The 21,492-nt window shown below is 37.2% G+C and overlaps 1 protein-coding gene across 3 annotated transcripts in view; it reads right to left on the bottom strand.

The window, feature by feature from the left end:
• The window catches only part of spns2 (SPNS lysolipid transporter 2, sphingosine-1-phosphate), a 77,742-nt gene that overhangs the window by 21,198 nt on the left and 35,052 nt on the right, over nucleotides 1-21,492 (bottom strand). For all 3 annotated transcript variants that reach the window (XM_016288533.1, XM_016288541.1, XM_016288524.1), the window contains exons 3-5: nucleotides 12,278-12,414; nucleotides 7,105-7,256; nucleotides 2,205-2,271 (exon numbers count right to left, since the gene is read on the bottom strand). In XM_016288533.1, the coding sequence (XP_016144019.1) occupies nucleotides 2,205-2,271; nucleotides 7,105-7,256; nucleotides 12,278-12,414 (356 nt within the window). The remainder of the gene's footprint in view (nucleotides 1-2,204; nucleotides 2,272-7,104; nucleotides 7,257-12,277; nucleotides 12,415-21,492) is intronic.

Raw genomic sequence — 21,492 nt, 5'->3', positions numbered from 1 at the left:
CAAATTAACATGGACCAATACATTTATTAATCTGTGTTAATGTTAGTTAATAAAAAGACAATCGTTCAGTGTTTGTTCATGTTTTTGTTGCTGTTACGTGACGTAGCGGTGTCTGACTAGGGGCGAGACGTGGGCTGATGACAACATCGTTTCAAAAAAATACGGATTCGCTATCCACACGAAAACGCAAGGGCGGCGGTTTCAGATTTATCCACTCTGGGACCTGGTTAAAAAAAAATATCGGTTTCACTCTCCCAAAACGCCGGATTTGTGTGGACGAAACGCCTATACGATACAAAATTTATGCATATACAGCTATTCGCGTCTCCGTGTGGACGAGGCCTAAGAATATATTACAGAATTATTATTAGAATTATCTATACACATTTGCTTGAATTAAAAGTAATTTATTTTATGTTTATTTATTGTGTGTTATTTTATAAGGATATTAAATTATTCTACTGGAAGATAAGAAAAAATATAAACAAATTATTAATATTTTTGCAGTATAAATCATTATAGTGAACAACAAGAGAAAAAAACGATCACTGCGTCCCATTGACGTGCTGCTGTTTTCTGATTCTGTGGACTGAATGTGTCTCTGTGTGCACTGCAGTGCTTTTGATACACAGCTGCAGTGTCTCGCTAAAGCCTGGATTTGGTCTTGTTATCCTTCCATAACTAGAAAACCCAGCAGATGTAAAAGAGGTCTTTGCAGTGGACCTATTTTCTGTCAGTCACACTGAGGGGATTCCTCACAGTCTCCTCAGTCTAGTTTCATATCAAAGCCTGCGTTGATCAGTCATCTTGAACTCTGACTTTGACCCGCAGTCTACCATAGTATTATCAGTTTCTGCCCTTTCCTGCTAATCTCAAGCTCTGTAGCTTCTTTCGTGCTTGTTAAGGTTAGAGCTGGCACAGAAAATAGTGAGTGCAATCAAAGAACGAGAGATCAAGGTGCTATTTCTCCTGGCATTTCTGGTCTCTGACCTGAAGAAGATTGATATGGCTCTCAATAATTATGATCTAATCCTCCACTCCAAAAAAACACGCTCCCTATTCGAGAACGGAAGGCGATTGAGTTCTTCAGGGCCCTGCAAAACAAGCGGAAAGTGGCACGAAAAATGTTTTTTTCCCCTCTCAGAACAGGATATGACTGATACGGAGTACCTTTTCATCTGTCTGTTGTTTATGTACTCATTTAAAGTGGCACTGATGATTAATAGTCCACCGAACCACAAGCTTTGTCTTCTCAAGGAATGTTTTACTGGATCCAAGAGTTCAAACAATGGTGCTCCGCTACTGTTTGCAAAAGTGTTCCGACAAACTAGCTCCAAATAAAGCTATTCATGTTCCTGAGGGTCACATAACTGTCATGCAGAGAGGAGTTTTTGTAAGCTTGAGAGGGTTTAACAAGTCTCTTTTTAGGCCTAAGAGCTTGACAGCCAAACCTCGTTGGAGTTTTAAGAGGCAGCCACACATCAAGCATAATTCAAGTTCACGATAAGACACTCTTTTTGACCTTTTTGGATTCTTTATGACCCAGCGAAAGGAACGCCCAACTGTTAAAGTTTAAAATGAACAAGTGAAGCGACTGGTTTTAAAACAGCACTGAGCTAATGAAGGATAAAAAATCTAAAGCACCTCAGAGGCCTCTTACTTTCTCCAAAAAAGTTGTTTTTGCTCTCTCTCTTTCACTGCCCAAAAAGTTATAGGCCACAGCCCTTCCTCTCACGCACTCATTTCATAAATTAGTAATTTTAGCTGCATGAAAAGGTGCTCGGCTTGACTTTTTAGGTTAGCGCTGTGGTACATCAAGGCTACTGAGGAATATCCCACAACAAAATGGTCTGTGATCTCCTGGGTCTCTGCAGCACAAAGACCGCAGTGAGAACTGCGAAGACCTTGTTCTTCACGGATAGCGTGTATGAGCAAGACCCGAGAGAGCTGGAAGTAATGCTAAATTAATGCGCTTAAGCTAGTTGGGTTGTCAGTGCCAATTGCACAGGCTTCAAAGGGGGCAGGAATGCTATGTTGCTTTTTCAAGAGATGGGCCGAAGGTATTTTGGGATTCACCTGTCTGCCATGGGTTTTAGGGATATTTTTTGACCTGTACGAGAGGAAATGGTGTGTATTTGTGGAGGCTGTACATGCTTCCTCTAAAATATTGATACAGCACACTGAGATATTTCAACAACTCTTACCCTCAGAGCCCAGTACCAGTGCCCTCCAGCGTCTTTAGCAATGGATCCCAGGATGTAGCCCAGACCGCTGCGGACAGAGAGCAAAACATGTCATTATACGTAAGCAAACATATCATATTCCATGCATAAACATCCACTCTCCAGTTGGTTTGCTGGGCATAGCTGGTATAAGCCAGGGCTATTTTAGTTTAGAATTTTAATGTAGTTTTTGTTTGTTTTCAATTTATATTTACATTTTAGTAGTTTACGCCTGCCAATGAATGTGATAACCGGTGAAATTAACATGTAGAAATGTACATTTATCAGCATAACTACATTTATTTTATTTTAGTTAGCACTGAATTCATAAAAATATATTCTTATTTAGTTTTAGTTGTTTAGTTTTGTGTTAAAATAACACTGGTCTTAGCTGGTCTAGCTTGTCTTTCATCCTGCCCAAGCTGTTTTTGAGCTGGAGTAGCTGATCTAGCAGTCAACTCATTGACTTGGTCTGTCTTGTCTTCCCCACCTAAAGCTGTGTCATACACCCTAAAACTTTCATGATCCGAGTAGGCTGGCTGAACTCAGCATGCATACTAATGCCGCTGATAATGGCTTTACACTGAACATCACCTCTGGCTATGTAAGAGAGTCAACCACTTAGCATTACTCAGGGGCTTACAATGACAGATCAGCTCCGAGGGAAAGAGAAAGGGAGATGACTGGGGAGAGACGCCAGCTTCCCACACAGTGTCGCTTGGGTTTTTGGATTTGGGGACTGTGGTCGAATACGAACATCAAACATTCGGGTGACCTAATTCTGAGAATCCCTGTCTGAGGTTGTAGGATATGGTTTCAGAGTGCATGTGTCTCATGAACTTTCCTTTAAGTCCTTCTAAAGGCAAGACTGCCTGACAGAGTGATATAAGGAAAAGAGGAAGACGGCCACTCAAGGTGGGATCATTTCAACTCTGTCGGTATCTGAAGAATCTGTGAGTCATATCTCTTCAGACGTAGACCAAACTCTCTCAGCTCTTCATCCTGTTTACAGTCTGATGAAGTTCATAATTGCCGTGTTATGATTTCGGTGTGGATGAAGCACATGTGAAATATTCTTTCTGTATGCTATCTGTATGCAGATTATCTGTTTGAGACTATCACTGGATGTTATTTGACTAAGCCGCCATTCATCGGGCATTGAATTAATTGTTTTCTTCTCTTGGTCATAGTCTGTTAAAAAAAAGTTGATTGGGTGTCTTGCTGTTTTTCTTTCCATCAGCTCTCTATTTCAGATTCACAGTATTCTGATTCATTGTTATTCTCATTCTCACTCTCCATTCCATGTTTGTACACCTGTTACCAACCCTCTGACGCTGAAGCAAAAGAAAGTGAAAAGAAAAGTTTTTGCTATTTTAAGGTTTTATAACAGTGTTGTCACTAGTGCACTAGTGAAGGTGTGAGGAAGCCATAGAAACTAGAAGTATTTGCAAGTCTTTGTTTTAATGACAGCAGCATTCAAGCTGTGTGAACTCAAGTTACAACCACGTTAAAATGCCTCACCTGATCAGGTGTAAATATGGTCATAGTGTGAGAAAGACACATACAGTATTGATTAATAACATACACTACTGTTCAAAAGCTTGGGGTCAGATATTAGAATGTTTTCTCAAGGATCATGTGACACTGAAGACTGGAGTAATGGCTGCTGAAAATTCAGCTTTGCGTCACAGGTATAAATTAAATGTTAAAACAATATAAAATAGAAAACAGTTATTTTTATTTGTAATAATATTTTACAATAATACTGTTTTTTGTATTTTAATCATATGTAGCCTTTGTGAACATACTTCGAAAAACATTTTAAAAAATGACTGACCCCACCTTTTAAATGGTATTTTACATTTATTAAGGAATACTATATATGAACAGAGTGGTTCGGAACAGTAGTCTCTTGTATTTGGAGGTTGTTCATTTTTTTTATTGCACATCAGGCCATGGAATAACAGCAGCGTTTAAATTTTTCTGTTTAAATTTGGAGCGCCCCTCCCAGCATTTAACCTCGTTCCCACTTCCTGTGTTCCCAGACACTCGCGCCAGGCTGTCGCTCAGCAGGTAAACCACATTGTTTATCTTTGACTGCCCCTGGCATATCCCACTGATGGACCAGTCTGACCTGGCCCATCAAACAATAGGACCTTATCAGTTAATACATATGGCTCTCAACATGAGTGTCCACTGGACCTCATTCAATGTCAAGAACCCATTAATTAAACTTATTTAATTAACCATCTAAACTTAATTGTTTATTCATCAAAATGGCCACTTGGGACCTTACTGATGTTCTTGATTGGATAAGAGGTTTTAAATATTAATTTCAGGCTTGCGCGATGTGGTGCTACCATTTTTATATGTCTGTACATTTTTGTACACAAGCTGTCAGTATTACTCTGCATCTCCATGTTTATTAGTAACTAAAATATTTTCCATGCCCATAAGAGGACTCAAATTTCCTGCTAAACATTTATCTCATGGCTGAAGTCACTTCCTGGAAACAGTAACAACCTGACTGCAGATAAACAGTGCGCTAGACAGGAAGTTGGACAGGAGGCGGCACACTGTAGCACTCTAGTCTTTCACCTCTTATTGTTCGTACTGTCGATCGTTTGTTAGGGCCGAACCCAGTTAGCTTGCAAATACCTCAACTCTCCTATTTTTCCATCTCGTCCTTTCCTCTAACTGCGTTCAGTCTCTCATCGATACTATTACTAGCCCTCAGAACAGGTCTTTTGGTGACAGCTGCTGTGTTCAGATATTTATTTTCCTCAGTTTAGTGGGTGTTATTCGAATGCATGTATAAAACTCTAGTTTGTGCACTAGCATTTCGTGTTGTTGTTTGTCTTCCACATCAGATTAACAATTAAACTGCAAGATGTTGTATGTGAACGTAATGCAGCTAAAAATGCTGCACACCTACAGTCATGAATTTTTTATCACCTTTCCTCTGTTTATTTCCCCCCTTTTCTCTCTAGTCTTTTTCCAGCTCAGTGAGCAAAAGAAAATGCCCGTGCTAAGTGACTGTAATAGGTCAGCTTAAAGTCTTTCACAGCAGCAGCAGATTTAGAATATCATTGTCTATTTGGCTCATCTGAGGCGGTGACCAGTGACCACAAAAAACGCTGAGCTCAATTCTCCACAACTGACCTTTACTGAGTTGAGATGGTATCTGAGATTATCTGGCTGTCAGAAGCTGTTCCCTTCAGCTGCAGTTCACCTAACCTGACACGAAATGTCTTCATTTACATTACAGTTCTCATCCATGGCTGATTAAATACAATAGCGATAAAATGACCAAGTTGAATATCAGATTGTATTATATGACGTACAATGCTAAAGTGCTATTGTAAAATCATCTCTCATAATGAACATCTGCACACCTTCAATTAAATTGCTTAAGCAAAATTATATCGCCTGGACTCCCTGTGTATTTAGTTTATTGCAAGCTCTGGTGGGATTAGAGGTAAGCATGGAGACTTGAACACAGGTGGAAAATGGATTTGTTTGGCTATTAGGAATCAATATTTCCTTTAAATGTTTACCCATCTGATATTAATGTTATATTGCAAGGTTTATTTGAAATGAGTGATTTTATTACTTATTTAGCTGCAAATAAATGTCTATCATTGTAAATAGCTGAATACGATAAGAACGGTTTCTCTCATCGCTCAACATCATTGTGGGTTTTTTCACTGCAACTAAATTGGCATTTATTCTAATAGGTTTTTTTAGAGCTCTCACAATTCTCTGTTTATTTATTGTTGCAAAATTGATTGTAAATATGACAAGTGGGTCCTTTTACCTATTTTATACTTGAAAATGAATAGATGTAAGTGTATTGGTTGGCCTTGATAGTAACTTGTAATAGACTGAGAGAAAAAATACAATGGTATTGCTTATCATTAAAGGGGTCATATGATGCGATTTCAAATTTTCCTTTCTCTTTGAAGTGTTACAAGCTCTTGGTGCATAAAGAAGATCTGTAAAGTTGCAAAGACTAAAGTCTCAAATCCAAAGAGATATTCTTTATAAAAGTTAGGAGTCAACCACGCCTACCTAAAATGGCTCATTCTAACACGCCCCCACATGTCTACGTCACAATGTGGGAAGATTTGCATAATGCCGCCCAAATGTTCAGACACAACTAAAAAAAGAGGACACGACTAGAAATCAGTGGTTAAGTTGTATTTACAACACTGTTCCAGAACAGTACAACCCACATATTCAGATGTGTGCAGCACATTTTATGGAGGATTGTTTCCTGATCCTGGTAGAGTAGAATACAATGCCGGCTGATCTGACTCACAGACTGTAAGTACGTTTTTTATGTATAAAGAATTTGCCACTGATGATTCAAACGCGAGTTTTGAGCAGTGTAGAGTAGCGCTTGTTGTTTGTCATTTCTCCAATCACAAATGCAGACATGGTTTTATGTTTACGCGATGCAATGCCTAAAAAGACAGTATAAGTTATTATAATCCGTAATTATGTCCCCACTGGATGCAACAAATGCCTCGTTTGTAATGGGTTTTAATGTTTTTGTCTCGTTGCTCCGGCCGGACAGGGCATCACAATATGGTAGGGGCATAACATTTCCATCACACGCTTGAGGTGTTCGGCCAATCACAACGCACTGGATAGCTGGCCAATCAGAGCACACCTCGCTTTTCAGACCGATGAGCTTTGTAAAAATTGCTGCGTTTCAGAAAGGCGGGGCATAGAGGAGAAACAATAATGTACAGTATGTGGAAAATAATGTGTTTTTTTAACCTTAAACCGCATAAACACATTTCATTACACCAAATACACAACATAATGCCCTTTTTAGCAACATCATATGACCCCTTTAATGTCTATTGATGCTCACCTTCCAAGTGGGATGGCCAAGTAGAAGACAGAGAGCATCACAGTCCTTTTGTTGTTTGTGAACAGGTCTCCAATGATGGTTGGAGAGATGGAAGAGTAGCTTGATTCTCCAATACCCACCAAGCATCTGGACAGCACTAACAACCAATAATACTGCAAAAGAAAAGGTCATATGATTAGAAAAGCAGAAGGATTTTATATTATATATTATTCAATTGGCAATTGCCTCATAGCATATTTTCTCTTCATGATGTTAATGATATTAACATCACACAGAAAATACAGCTTATTAATCCCTGAAACATTTTCATAAATCTGTCTAATGACATTGAGACTGTGTTTAGGTGTGTGGCTTTTTAGATGTTCAACATTTCTTATTAAAACTGAACATGTGTTAGTGGCAAAGGAGCAAGTGTCCTACATTTCTGAAACAGTGGGAACATGTGGCTGTTGTCCTCTGACCTCTATCGGCGAGAAAGGAAGCCAGACTAAGAAACCACCCTTCCCTGAAATGGCCTAGACTTTATATAGTCGTTCATGTGAAGATGTTTAACCGTGGGTGTGTAATGCACATCTATACTGCTGTGGAGAATTTGGGTCACCCTGGCAGTCGCCCAACTGAGGAGAGACTAGTTTTCTCACTCTCCTTCATAATATCTCATTTTTATGATGTCACTGGTGGTCTCAGTCTGGCAGCAGTGGGGAGTCTAGCCACACCCAACACTGATGGACTGAGACAAAGTGTGAGGAGCAAACACGGACACCCTCTAGAGACAGGTCATCCCATTATGATATGATGCACATATACAGCAGACACACACACACATACAGATCTGTCATAGCAGACTTCCATTTGTGATATCTCCTGAGGGGGCTCACAAAGCCACCTGACCAGCCAGATGCTGTTGTGTCAGACTTTTGTGTACTAACAAGCTTCCTGTAAATGCTAGTGTGCTATAGCTATATAGTCTTTTACCAAGGCTGCATTTATTTGTTCACAATCATATTGTGAAATATTATTACAATTTTAACATAGTTAAGTGTAATTTAAAAATAGTGTAATTTATTCCTGAGCTGATTTTTTTAGCAGCCATTTAGCAATCACATGAACCTTCAGAAATCGTTTTAATATGTTGATTTGGTGCTCAAGAAACAATATTGAAAACTGTTGTTTTTCAGAATTCGTTGATGAATAGAAACTTCAAAAGAACAGCATTTATTTATTTTTTGTAACAGTGTATTGCAATTATTAATGGCTTGTGCTTGTATTATTCTTATTTGTAATGCACATTAGATAAACATGTTTGCTAAACGAATGAATTTAAGTTGAATTCATCCCTTGCTCTCAAAACAGAGGCAGCAATCCTCATGACCTCCGGCCATTCGATGGTCACTTTGCATTGCAAGGATTCCCTCACTCCCTTTCCTGCTTTTCATCCTTTATTCTTTTTCACCTGACAGTCTTTGGTGTGACAGCAGCCCCACAACAAACAGCCAAAAGAAAAACAACTTTACTTATTGTTGAATGTTACATAATTCTCAGCAGGGGAATTTCTTTAGTGTACGTGACAGGAATCAGCAATGAGAGACTGCAGCAAGCTGGGTTATCCTCTGGCACTGAGAGGATTTCTCTATCCCTCCCTTTCCCTCCCGCTCACCCTCTCTTTCAGCTCCTTTCCTGCTTTTCGTGACTCTGCTCAAAAATGACAAAAGCTATGTACTAGTTGTTTATTGACAGAAGTGCTGTGAGGGAATAAGAGAATAGAGGGATGGCAAAGAGGAAAAGTGGATGACTGACTGTTTTTTTTACAACCTTTTCTTCTTTCACCCCAAAACACGCACATCATGAAAAATTGATGCTTGGGCTGTCATTTGCTGAACGGTTCGTTGAGGTGAGACACACACACACACACACATTAATGTGTCATCCAGTGTAAGAGGATTTATAGCGAGATGGAGGGGAGGGACTTGAAGATGGTGGTCTGTATATATGTTATACTATACAATATAATTTATATTGATAATTTATACTCATTAACTATTATAAATATAAAAGTTAAAAAATAAAAAACAGCCATTTATTTTGTCAATGTACAATACTTAATCAAAAATAAATGATTTACATATCTGAAAAAATATTATTAATTATTAAAAATGCTTAAATGTAAAAATATTAATGTAAAACATTTTTTATCTTAAATGTTTTGAATTTTGTATCGACAGAACGGATGTAATTGTATTTATTCAGGTATAGTTTCTTTGTAATTATTTGATCAGATTTTTTTCACACTCACACTTTAGTTTTTATTTGAGCTTGTGGTTGAAATCCACAAAGTTGACGCATCTGCCTCATTGTCTTTGTTCCAGACCACAACCAATTCATGAGGCTGCAGTACTGTAGGACTGACTGTACGTCTGGCTTCCCTCATCCCTCAAAACCATATACATAAACATGAGCTTTCAAATACATTCTGCTGCATGAATATGTGCATATCTAACTAAAAACCACCACTGACATCCCCTGATGTTTTGTTTTCTTGTCATCTGACAAAAGCGACAAGATGATGTTAATTAAAATGGTCATGGGAATCAGACATCCATAGGTCTCCCTTCATTTGCCACTTATTTGCCTTACTTATGTTTTTAGGATCATGATTTTAATGTTTAACAAATGTCTTTAAATCTCGTTGCAGCAACACAGTACAGTGAATTGACTGTCTCTTCCCAAAGCCCTGAGAAATCTCATTAACAAAAGCCGAACATCAAGTTACGAGGGATTTTAGATGATGAATAGATCAGCAAGAGGTTGTGAGGTCAGTTTAAGCCATACAGAGATTTAGTAGATATTTTCTTCTCAAAGCAGAGTGCTGGACAGCCTATTATTTTCATCAGACTAAGAACACTCTTACTTCATCCAGATTTCTTATTCCATAAGATGATTTCTTGGCGTAATAGTATTTTTCATCATTTCAGTGTATACTTATGAAACACAGCACTCTCCATATTACTCTATTTTACATTACTCTATAATGGAATGCAGACCTTGCAGCAATGTTGAGGTAACATTAATGTGATGGTTATGATGTTGATGAGGAGTCTGTGTAAATATGAGATGATCTGCAGATTTCTCTTGGTGGAGAACATTATATAACAGCCCACTGCCCTGGGTCGGATGATTGACAGATAAAGGGATATCTGCAGTCTCTGCGCTCATGTATGCATATGTGCATGTGTGTGCGGTCTTGGAGAATCATGTGACTTTGATGCAGAATGGCTTGGCCTGTCAGTATCGACTCGAGATCGAGGGGATTAGCGCATTTATACCCCCCGTTGCGTTTGGCCGGCATACTCTGACCACACACACACACACACATCTTATAGATATAAATGCAGTCTCCACATGCTCACTGACAAAACAAAAAAGGCTAACAGGAAGCAAACTGCACACACATACACACTAGATATCACTAAAATCAGTTATCGTAGCCACAAGGAACATTCCTTCGTTGTCATTTCGCAGTCTTCCTCTCATTAACTTGGCCTTTTAATTAGCTGCCACTCTCTATCTCTGTAGCAATAACCTCCCTGGAGACCGGCCCCACACGCACACATACAATTTGATTGAGATGGTCTGTAAGGGATTCTAGATAATAAGCATCAATTTAATCTTAATGTTTTTTTTGGCCTGCCTTACTCAGTTTGGCTTTACTGTTGTCTCACTTCCTCTCATAGGTTTATTGACCTGTTCACATACATTTTAAAGAAGAAGCTTAGATACTGCCTGTATGTCAAACAGATTTTCTGTCCTTTTTATATGATCTGTACCTATAGTTCTGATGGCTAAAGTAAATATAAGTTCCATTTATACTATGATATTATAAAGACAAAATGTTGTTTAAAATTTAATTTATTGGTATTTATGTTGTCACTTTGCAGTACTAAAGCCAAAATAAATGATTAACATGTCAGGAAAATTAATAATTCAAAATAATAATTAATTTATTCGTAAAATTGCTTTGTAAAGCACTTATTAATGATTAATAGCCAAAGTGTGCATGAGCAAAAAAAAACAAAAAAAACAATATATATATATATATATATATATATATATATATATATATATATATAAGTCTTAAGTAGCACGGGTATGTTTTTAGCAATAGCCAAAAATAAATTCTATGGGTCAAAATTATTGTTATTAAAATTATTATTTTTCTTTTATGCCAAAAATCATTAGGATATTAATTAAAGATCATGTTCCATGAATATATTTTGTAAATTTCATACCGTAAATATATCAAAAATGTATTATTAGTAATATGCATTGCTAAGGACTTCATTCAGACAACTTTAAAGGCGATTTTCTCAATATTATATATATATATATATATTGTGTATCACATTTACGTACAGTGCATTGTTAACTACAGCAGGCAACTAGGCCTTGGTTTTTGTGAATAAGGCACAATCTGTTATTATCTGCCTAATTTGCATAGAAAGTGGTGTGTTTGACTTCTGATTAATTGATATATTCACGATGTAGCTTGGTTCAACAACTTGATTGTTCTCAAGTCTTAACTACCAGTGCCAACAAATGCTGTTTTGATTTGTAATTTTAGCTGCTTTTGTGACTCTTAATGACATGAGTGAGTGAGGCCTGGATAAAACAGAGAATAAGATATAGAGAGCAGACAAAGAGGATCACGAACAGCAGTAGAGCTGTAACGAGAGGTCTTCTGAGACAGGCCTAGTGTTATGCTAAGTGAGCATGTCATTTAATCATTTCATCTTTGTAAAAGGGAAAGGAAAAAAGCAAAGTGCGGAAGAGAGAGCAAAAGCGAGAGACATCTAAATAATAAAGTACACTGAGTTTTTTATTATATGTAAAATGAGTCCTGCGATGCTGAATGACTCTAGTTTCAAAGTGCTCTCAAATGAGCCAGAAACTGAATGAGCTTTAGAGATGCTACTGCTGGGCTGGGTTGCTGTTCTGCTTCTAAAAATAACCAACTAGCACGGCAAGAACCAACCTAATGCTTTCTGAGCAAAAACAAACTACATTTGTATTTTAAGATTCTTCTAATATGATAATCACATTGACATGATTCCTTTAAGAGGTTCTGAGCAAGGTTTAAGCTGCTGCTTGTAGAGGAGAAAGAGAGTATGACACTTACATCTTTGGTAATAAAGGAGCTTAGCAGCGTCACAATGGACCAGAAGAAGATTCCACTGCTCAGAATGATCTTTCTGTTGAATCGGTCCCCCAGGTAACCAAAAATGGGTGCGGCTATCATGAAACTGCAGATGAAAACTGGAAAGAAAAACAGAGACAGACACATTTAACTTTCATTTTCACATTTCTCTCATACTTGGTAGCATTTCCTTGCAGTCAAGATCAAAATGACATTGTCAGTTCTTAAAAAATGGCCCACTTATGCGGATGAAAACTAAAAAGCGATACCATGTCAACTTGTGAATCCACATCCTTATTCTTTAAAATGAGGAGGAAGCTTTAAGATACCCTTTCTGTTTCCCTAATTCACAATCCTCTTATGAATGACTGCACATTAACTAATAGCCAGACAAAACCTACTCACAAGAGTTGTTCTTATCACAAGATTGCTTTAACCAAGCAGTTTTCCATTACTGTACATTTGCTTAATGCTGTCATAATTCACATAATTGATTAGGGTGCTACCTGCATCTTTCCATTTCTATATTTTTTTTATTCTGTTTTATAATAATTTGATCATTCTGATCGTTTTTTTGTCTTTTTCATAGGTAAATTTTTTTTTATTATACTTTATTTTTTTGTTCAATGTCAGTTTTTCAATTTTTTTCCCACTACATCTTTGTTTCTATGTTTAGATATCTGCATGAGGCACTCCAGTAAGGTCCTGAATTTGTGTGGTATGCCCAGATTCTATTCTTTTGTATTATATACAATATATAATATGCACCTGCATGCTTATAGAAAGTTCTTTATTAACAGTTGAAAATTGGCATCGTCAGCAAATAAAGCAAACTTGTATGTAGCTAATGTAAATAATTCCTGTAAAGGTGCCCAGATACCGTAATAATGTTGCAAGTTTCTTAATCCTGCAGTTGCATATGCAACAACTCCAGTTGGGTTTGAAGGAAGTTACATTTGAAGTGTTTTCATAATGAGTTTGCATAGATGGCACAAGGTACTAATGCTTATATGAAAACTTCAGAGCTGTAGATTTTGAGGATTTTTTGCCATCTGCACAAACACTGAAGTGGTTGTGTTTGTGTTATGCAATGTGTTTGCAAGCTTACAGACAAGGAGAAATGCACTGCAAGTGCCATGATCTATAATGCATTTACATCCTCCTTTGTGCTGTGTTGAGTCTGGGCTGAAGTTTCAGCTATCTTCCACCCTTGATCAATGGCCATGTTTGGATATTTAATAACTCCCCATTTTTGCGGAAGGCTGAATTTGCTGAAGCCACCGGAAACATTGCCCTGTGTTATCCTTGGCTGCTAGTTCAAGCCAAAGCCCGACCTGACTTGAGTATATCCACTCCAGAAGCAAGCACGGAGCCTACACCAAGCCTGCTGGGAAATCAGAACTCTCTCCACACGCTTGAATCTCTACAAATTACAGCAGCACATGCTAAATGATCTGCTATTTCATCCCTGAGTTCTCTCGCTTAGTGTTCGTAATTAGGCTGCCTTTGAAAATCGTTCCAAAAATGAAAAAGATTTCAGGACGCTCAATGTTGAGTAAATGCAAAACAAAAGTGAGTTAACTATGTGTGTGTGCTTTAAATGAGTCAAAGCTGGACTTGATTACAAAAACATAGGTATGATTTGATAAAGAGGATGCTGTAGGATGAGATGATAGCAAAACTGGTGCTCTGTTGTGCAACAATGTCTCAAAACAGAAGACACAAGAGGATCAAAACATCACTTTGTTGTTTAATGACAAGCAAAAAGTCTCGTAATGAAACTCTTTGCATGAAATTTCTCTGTCACGAAGTACAACACATCAACACAGTACTTTTATATCAACTACTTGAATTGTTGTTACCACACATTGTGTATAAGAGATAAGGTTTTCAGATGGTTTTTTTTCTATACATACATTACCGTTCAAAAGTTTCGGGGCAGTAATATTTTTAAATGTTGTAAAATTAAAAGAATGTTTTCTATTTGAATTTTTTTTTTCAAATGGAATTTATTTCTGTGATGGCAAAACAGTCATTACTCCAGTCTTCAGTGTCACATGCTCCTTCAGAAATCATTCTATGAGCTGATTTGCTCCTCAAGACATTTTTTAAATTATCATTATGGTTGAAAACCGTTATGCTGTATGATATTTATGTAACTGTAAACTGTTTTTTCAGGGTTTTTTTAACTATTTCATATGTTATTAGAAATGGTTACTACTAAGGAAAGAAAAAAACTAATTGAAATGAATGTCTATAATGTGCATTTAATCAGAGGATACATTTTCATAGATGATATACTGAATGAACAGAAATCCCACATGTAATGATCCATCTAAGCACAGCTCAACTAAAGCAATCAACACCTCTCCTTCTTTCTGAGATGCTGATCTCCCCCATTATTCAGAGCTGTCTGAGCCATGTCCTCTGTTAATTCCTCTGTTAATGACCTCACTTCTTGTCTGTGTTCATCATATATAGAAACACCTGTGTGTTTCTGTGTGACTGTGAGACAGAGACAGTGAACATATGGGCCAGCACCAAACACACAACATGTGTGCAGTGAACGGCTCCTGAAATATTCATGCCTCAGCTTTCCCTGATGAACTCTTTGTTCTGAATTAGCATGCTAGACAGATCAGGATGTTCTTTCTTAATAGGGTGAGTTTCACGTTAAGGACAGATTCCTGACAGAGGGACAAAGACTAGACATTTACATTTAGTCATCTAGCAGATGCCGATTCAGAGCGATTTACAAATGAGAAACAAAGTAGACAAGCTTAAAGAGCAAGTACACACTTTAAGCTTTTTTCCTGCATGTTTTAGTAAAAAAAAAACTATTGCACTGTTGTTCAAACCAAAAGATTAGGCATACATCTTCATGCTGAAATAAACTATATTAAAGGCTCTTTTGTAGCTCTCCAGAATACTTCATTTTGATTGGCCATCCTCACAATTTTGCAGCCAAATTTTGTTCTGTAATGACCAATGAACTGTATACTGTATTTTGACCATTGTTCCAATCAACCGTTTGCCTTCATAGCATTTTTTTTATAAGAATAACTATTATTCATTTTTATTATTTATTTATATTTCTTAATTTCTATGTAATTTCATTACTTTACTAAGTTAATTTAATTACTATTAAATTCTTTGTTAAAATTTCCTCATTTTTATTAAAATATTTGACTGAAGAGGTTTTTTTCTGTAGTTTGCCCTCTGCCAGGAGTTCTGACCTGAAGCATGAACATACTTCCTCATAATGGTATTTCGTAGATGCCTTGAGGCATGTCACACACCTCACCTGTCCGTCCAGGTGACTACTGTGGGAATTTTCGACTTAAAGCAAGTACGCTTCTTTATGTGACCTCCAATGGTGTTTTTCTGAGGGGATTTATTAAGAAAACATGAGCAACTGTGTAATGTGTTTCAAGCGGCTGATTCACTGCCTGTAAATGTCATTCTAGATTCGCTCTCGTTTAGAGCGCAATGTTACTCTGTCATTCACCGCTACTTGCCTTCTATTTAAAATTCATGCTGTCTTGAAACTGTCAGAAAAGCTCCCAGATAAATGAGTGCACACACTCACACTCCTCTGTTATCCTCCTTATTTTTTTTTCTTTGAGGGATAAAAGATGATATAAAGATGAATTACATCCCGTCACAGTTCTGACAGACACTGCACCTTTACCCCTTGCTTACTTGCTTTCTTTAACCCATCTGTCAGAGCGTGGTGACCCTTCATATTTGGTCTTTGTCATGCAGGATCCCACTAGTTCTTCAATTTTATATTCCACTGCTATAGTTAGCCTCACAACGGGTTTGCTGTTTTCCATGCTTTGTTTTTAGCAACAGGAACCAAAGAGACTAACTGCTCTGGCTTAATATATACAGTAGGTTATTTGTATATACCCTATCATACCCACAAATATTGAAAACCATCTTGGAGTCCACGGAAAAGTCCTTTTCTGGAATATTTCTTTGGGTTTTACACAAACTTTGCATTATGTTTGCAGTGGAAGAAATGGTTTCAGTAATTGTGGTACAGTGATTCATTGTAGGGAGTCAATACTTGTCTATGGCAAGCAGACTTACAGTATCATGTGAGACTCACACTGAACTAATAATAGACACACAGGAGATATAAGTGAATGTTGCCTATAGAATGGCATGAAGGCTGGTGAATGAATGCTGCTTCAATGAGAAATAATTTAAGGATCGACTAAATACAGTCATTTAGATCACATTATCTGAAATGACTCTTACTGGTATCCTATATGATTCCATAGGATCAAACCATATTCTACTGTACACCATTGTTTCCTGCAATGCTTTTCTGATTCATTAACTAATGAGCTGGTTCTATTTCATAAATCAAGATCACAAACAAATGACTCATAGGAGACAATTATTTTAAAGAACTTTTCAAAAACAACTTTTTGGAGTTGGATTGGATCAGTTTGACAGATCTTTCACTGAACTGAATCAAACAGAGAAGTTACTAAATCAACATCTCACTCACTTACTGAACTGCAAGTTATAATCATTTTGTGGCTATTTTTTAATCAATGAAGAAGAGTTTGTTTTCTTTAGAGAAATACTTTCAAACAACAAGGACACATTAAACTGATCAAAAGTGACAGTTAAGGCTTTTATATTGTTAAAAAAAATCTATTTCCAATAAATACTATTGTTCATAAAAGAATCCAAATTCAGCTTTATCATCACAGGAATAAATTACATTTTGAACTATATTAAAATAGAAACAGTTATTTTAAATTATAATAATATTTCACAATATTACTGTATTTCTGATCGACCAAATGCAGCCTTGTTGAGCATTAGACACTTTTATCAAAAACATCAAAAATTCTTACTGACTTCAAACTGTGCGTATTACGTTTTAGGAAACTGCTGTACACTGGAAAGAAGCATAAAAAAACCAGTTTTAAAATGAATGTGCTTCATGTGATGCAGTAAGGTGGAATTTCTGTCTGAACTCTCAGTGCATTCTACATCTAGTATCGACCTTATTTAAGTCTAATTGTTTGCAACATACCAAACCTCTGACCTAAACGCAAATTTTCTTTAACTAAACACTGACTAAAGGAACAACCAGATTTTTCCCACAGTACCTGAGATGCCACACGCCTGAAACATCTCAGTTTCGAATTTGCGGTTGATGCTTGACAACAGAACTCCGTAATGAAATAGCAGAGATGCCAGTTCGCATTCCGCTACCTGTGAATCGCTGTAAACAGAAGAAACCCAACCTGCTTCTGTTGATGCAAATTACAGCCCTATGCAAATTACATGCTGTAATTATCCGCTTTAAATCACATCACAGAAAAACATCAGTCGGGGTAGAAACATTACGCTGCTGACGTGTTGTAATGTCAAGCTCTTCAAAAGTTGCTTTAATAGGCTCATTAGGCGATTTTACACTTCTAGACAACACATATTTGGGCTCTGTCAAAATGAATGAAGCATCCTGACTCCTGAGCTCCTACTCGGCCTTCCCCATACAGCCAATGGCGATTTGAGCCAGTGTGGGCGAGTGTGATTTAACAGGCAGAAGTGGGTCATGTGTGGTGGGCTATAGCTGTGGATGACTAAACTAATGACATCACACTGCATTTAATTTCTTGGATATCTTTCATTGGCAGTGTTCAAAAACGCCTCTACTTCGTGACTCAGCCTTCAATCGCAGTAGGAGTGAGTGATGTAATAAGTGTAGGAGTAGCCTCAAAAAATAATGAGACACCTAGAATCAAGACAAATCGATATCAATCAATGGCCATTTTAATTGAACCGATCAGATTAAATCTTATTCAATGAATCGTGCGTTTGAGTGTCTGTGTAGGCTGAATCGAAGGATACTAATGCTTGCTTTGATCAAAGACCAAAGCTTTATTAGAGAATGTTACTATGACAACAGAAGACTATACCTGTACTGCACTGTGCAGTTTGTGACTCAGTCTACAAGAATTATCATAGCTTTAACCAGCATTGTCCCGCCGTCAAGGAGAAACACTCTCGGCCATGAAGCCTTCACCTGTGTGACAATAACGACTTCTGTTCTCCTCTAATCATTTCTTTTGGACGACATTCGGACAGTGTGTGAGTGGGTGTGAAAAATCGTGACTAGCTAGTCTAAGCAGAATCGGCCGAGAGGACACGCACAGAAACACAGCACCTCAGGGTGGAAGCAACACAACGTCCACTCCACTGCTGAATGCACAGAAAGAGTTTTGACTTTCTGAAAGCAAAGCCGTCAGGGCCACTAGTTTGTTTAGAAAGTGTTATAAAACCTTTCGCATGCAAATTGCTGGCATTGAGATGGAAAGTGTTATACAACAGGTTAATAAGGGGAAGGCTGAGCTCAGTGAAGACATCATAATTAGCCAGAAAGTGTCAGGGACACCCCGGATTAAAAAGGCTTAGTTCAGGGAAAAAATGCATTTGCTTCATGAATGCATCATTACATGAAGATGTATAATGTGAAACTGCACCTATAGAGACAAGGCAAGAGGATCTTTATCATTTGCTGCAAAACTGAACTAACTTGTAAATGTTAGGTTGCAGGAGAGATTGTGATATGGACAGGACTGAAATTTCTTATGAGCACTTTATAAAACACACTCTTTAAAATAAACTAAAGGCTCCAAAAGGTTGTTTTTACAGTGATGCCATAGAGGAACCATTTGAAGAACCAGTGAACAGTTCTTAAATGAACCATTTTGAGGAACATTTTAAAAATCTAAAGAACCTTTTCCGACTAAAGAACGTTTTCTGCATTTGAAAGGTTCCATGGATGTTCAAGGTTCTTCATGGAACCATCAATGCCAATAAAGAACCTTTATTTTTAAGAGTGTAAAAATATTTTTTTCTCTGTTTATTGCAGGTAGTCTGAGAGAGAGAGAGTAAAATGCATGTTAACACACAGTTGTTCGTGTTTGTTATATCAGTGTGTCTTTGTGTGAATGTAGGCCTGTTTGCTGTCGTGTGCAAGTTATTAAACTCTCTTTAGTTGACAGTCAAGTCCATGATCTGACCTTGATGGAGGGCACACTCTCTTTGTCCTCCTTTTGTTCTTCTGTTAGGAATCTCTCCGCTGAGCCAGTGGAGTGTGTTCATCATACTAAATCATCATACTTCTCTTATCGGCTCTCTCTAGCTTTGCAAATGTTTTCATAACTTCTTGATCTCATAATCTTATAGCCAGGCATTTAGGGTAATCTAATAGACAGACCTTGGCCTTTAAATGTGATGTTCAAACAATATAAACAGACAGTGAGAACAGTGCCCAGCTGTTATGTTATACAGCGGTGTTTATAGTGATGCTTGCTTGTTTGTTAGTTTTTTATTTAGATTAATTACTCATTATAAATGGCACAATAACGCATTTGGAGATATTCCTTTACTTTCCCATTCACTTTTCAGACTAAATTAATGGCATATTTGTGCTCTGATAACAAGTGCAATATGTTGTGCTTTGATCTGTAAAGAGGATCTTTTACCTGCCAGGAAACGTTGGTGACATTCTTTTTTTTGATTCGACGGAATTGCTTGTGTTAAACGATGCCAGGTAATGATCATGGGAATATCAATTTAAAATATGTGAGCTGAAAAACAAGTCCTTAGATGGTTAAGAGCCTGTGTGTTGGTAAGTAAGGACGTCAAACTTTATCTAAGAGAGTGTAGACAAGGAGTGTGCATTCTCTCTTCACTGGAGTAGAGTTTCGTTTTTGTTTTAGCTGAACATACCTGAACATAATTTTCACTGGACAGTGACTGTGTCAGGTGCATGAAGGTATGCAGGTACTGCATTTCTAACGAATAAGGACTGGCCACTGTTAGACAGCAATTTTCAGTATGTCACACTTATTCCAGGAAATGCAGTTTGGGTAGAGTTTTTGTTGTTGACTGTTGAAGTTCATTAACCCTGTCATGAAATGTGTTTGGCATGAGTTTGGTATGTAAATGTTTTTGCAAGAAGTTTACCAAGTCTGCATTTATTTGATTAAAAAAACTTAAATATTTTGAAATATGAATACAATTTTAAATAACTGTTGTGAAAAATGTGATTTATTCCTGTGATGGCAAAGCTACATTTTCAGCATCATTACTCCAGTCTTCAGTGTCACATGGTCCTTCAGAAATCTTTCTAATATGCTGATTTGCTGCTCAGGAAGCATTTCTTCTTACAAATCTTGAAAATAGTTGAGCTGTTTAATATTTTTGTGGGAACCTTTTTTTTTAGGATTCATTGATAAATAGAAAGTTAAAAAGTAACATTTATTTTAAATAGTAATATTCTGTTACATTATAAATGTCTTTACTGTCCGTCCCCTTTGAGCATTTTTGGTTGTAACTTTACAAATGTCATAGAAAATACAGGTGCATCTCAATAAATTAGAATGTCATGGAAAAGTTCATTTATTTCAGTAATTCAACTCAAATTGTGAAACTTGTGTATTAAATAAATTAAATGCACACAGACTGAAGTAGATAAAGACTTTGGTTCTTTTAATTGTGATGATTTTGGCTCATATTTAACGAAAACCCACCAATTCAATAAACAGCCAGCTTCTTTGGCAATGAATGTTTGTGGCTTACCCTCCTTGTGAAGGGTGTCAATGATTGTCTTCTGAACAACTGTCAGATCAGCAGTCTTCCCCATGATTGTGTAGCCTAGTGAATCAAACTGAGAGACCATTTTGAAGGCTCAGGAAACCTTTGCAGGTGTTTTGATTTGATTAGCTGATTGGCATGTCACCATATTCTAAATTGTTGAGATAGTGAATTGGTGGGCTTTTGCTAAATGTGAGCCAAAATCATCACAATTAAAAGAACCAAAGACTTAAACCACTTCAGTCTGTCGCAATTGAATTTATTTAATACACGAGTTTCACAATTTGAGTTGAATTACTGAAATAAATGAACTTTTCCACGACATTCTAATTTCTTGAGATGCACCTGTTTTAGGCTAGTACTGTACTATTAACTTTAAACAGTTTGCTGTAATACGCCTGAAACCGCAGAACAATCGAATACAGTGAATTATGCATGTCCGAACCATTCATTCTTCAGCGTGCTCAGACAAATGACAGTCTGTGGACTTTGCAGGTGCAGAGAGACAGATGCTGAGGAAGTGACATTAAACAGGAAGCCGTCTGTGTATATTTGTGTATGTG

The sequence above is a fragment of the Sinocyclocheilus grahami genome, unplaced genomic scaffold (assembly GCF_001515645.1).
Source record: "Sinocyclocheilus grahami isolate Dianchi unplaced genomic scaffold, SAMN03320097.WGS_v1.1 scaffold12.1, whole genome shotgun sequence".
NCBI lineage: Eukaryota > Metazoa > Chordata > Actinopteri > Cypriniformes > Cyprinidae > Sinocyclocheilus > Sinocyclocheilus grahami.
This window is presented reverse-complemented; position numbering and strand designations above follow the sequence as displayed.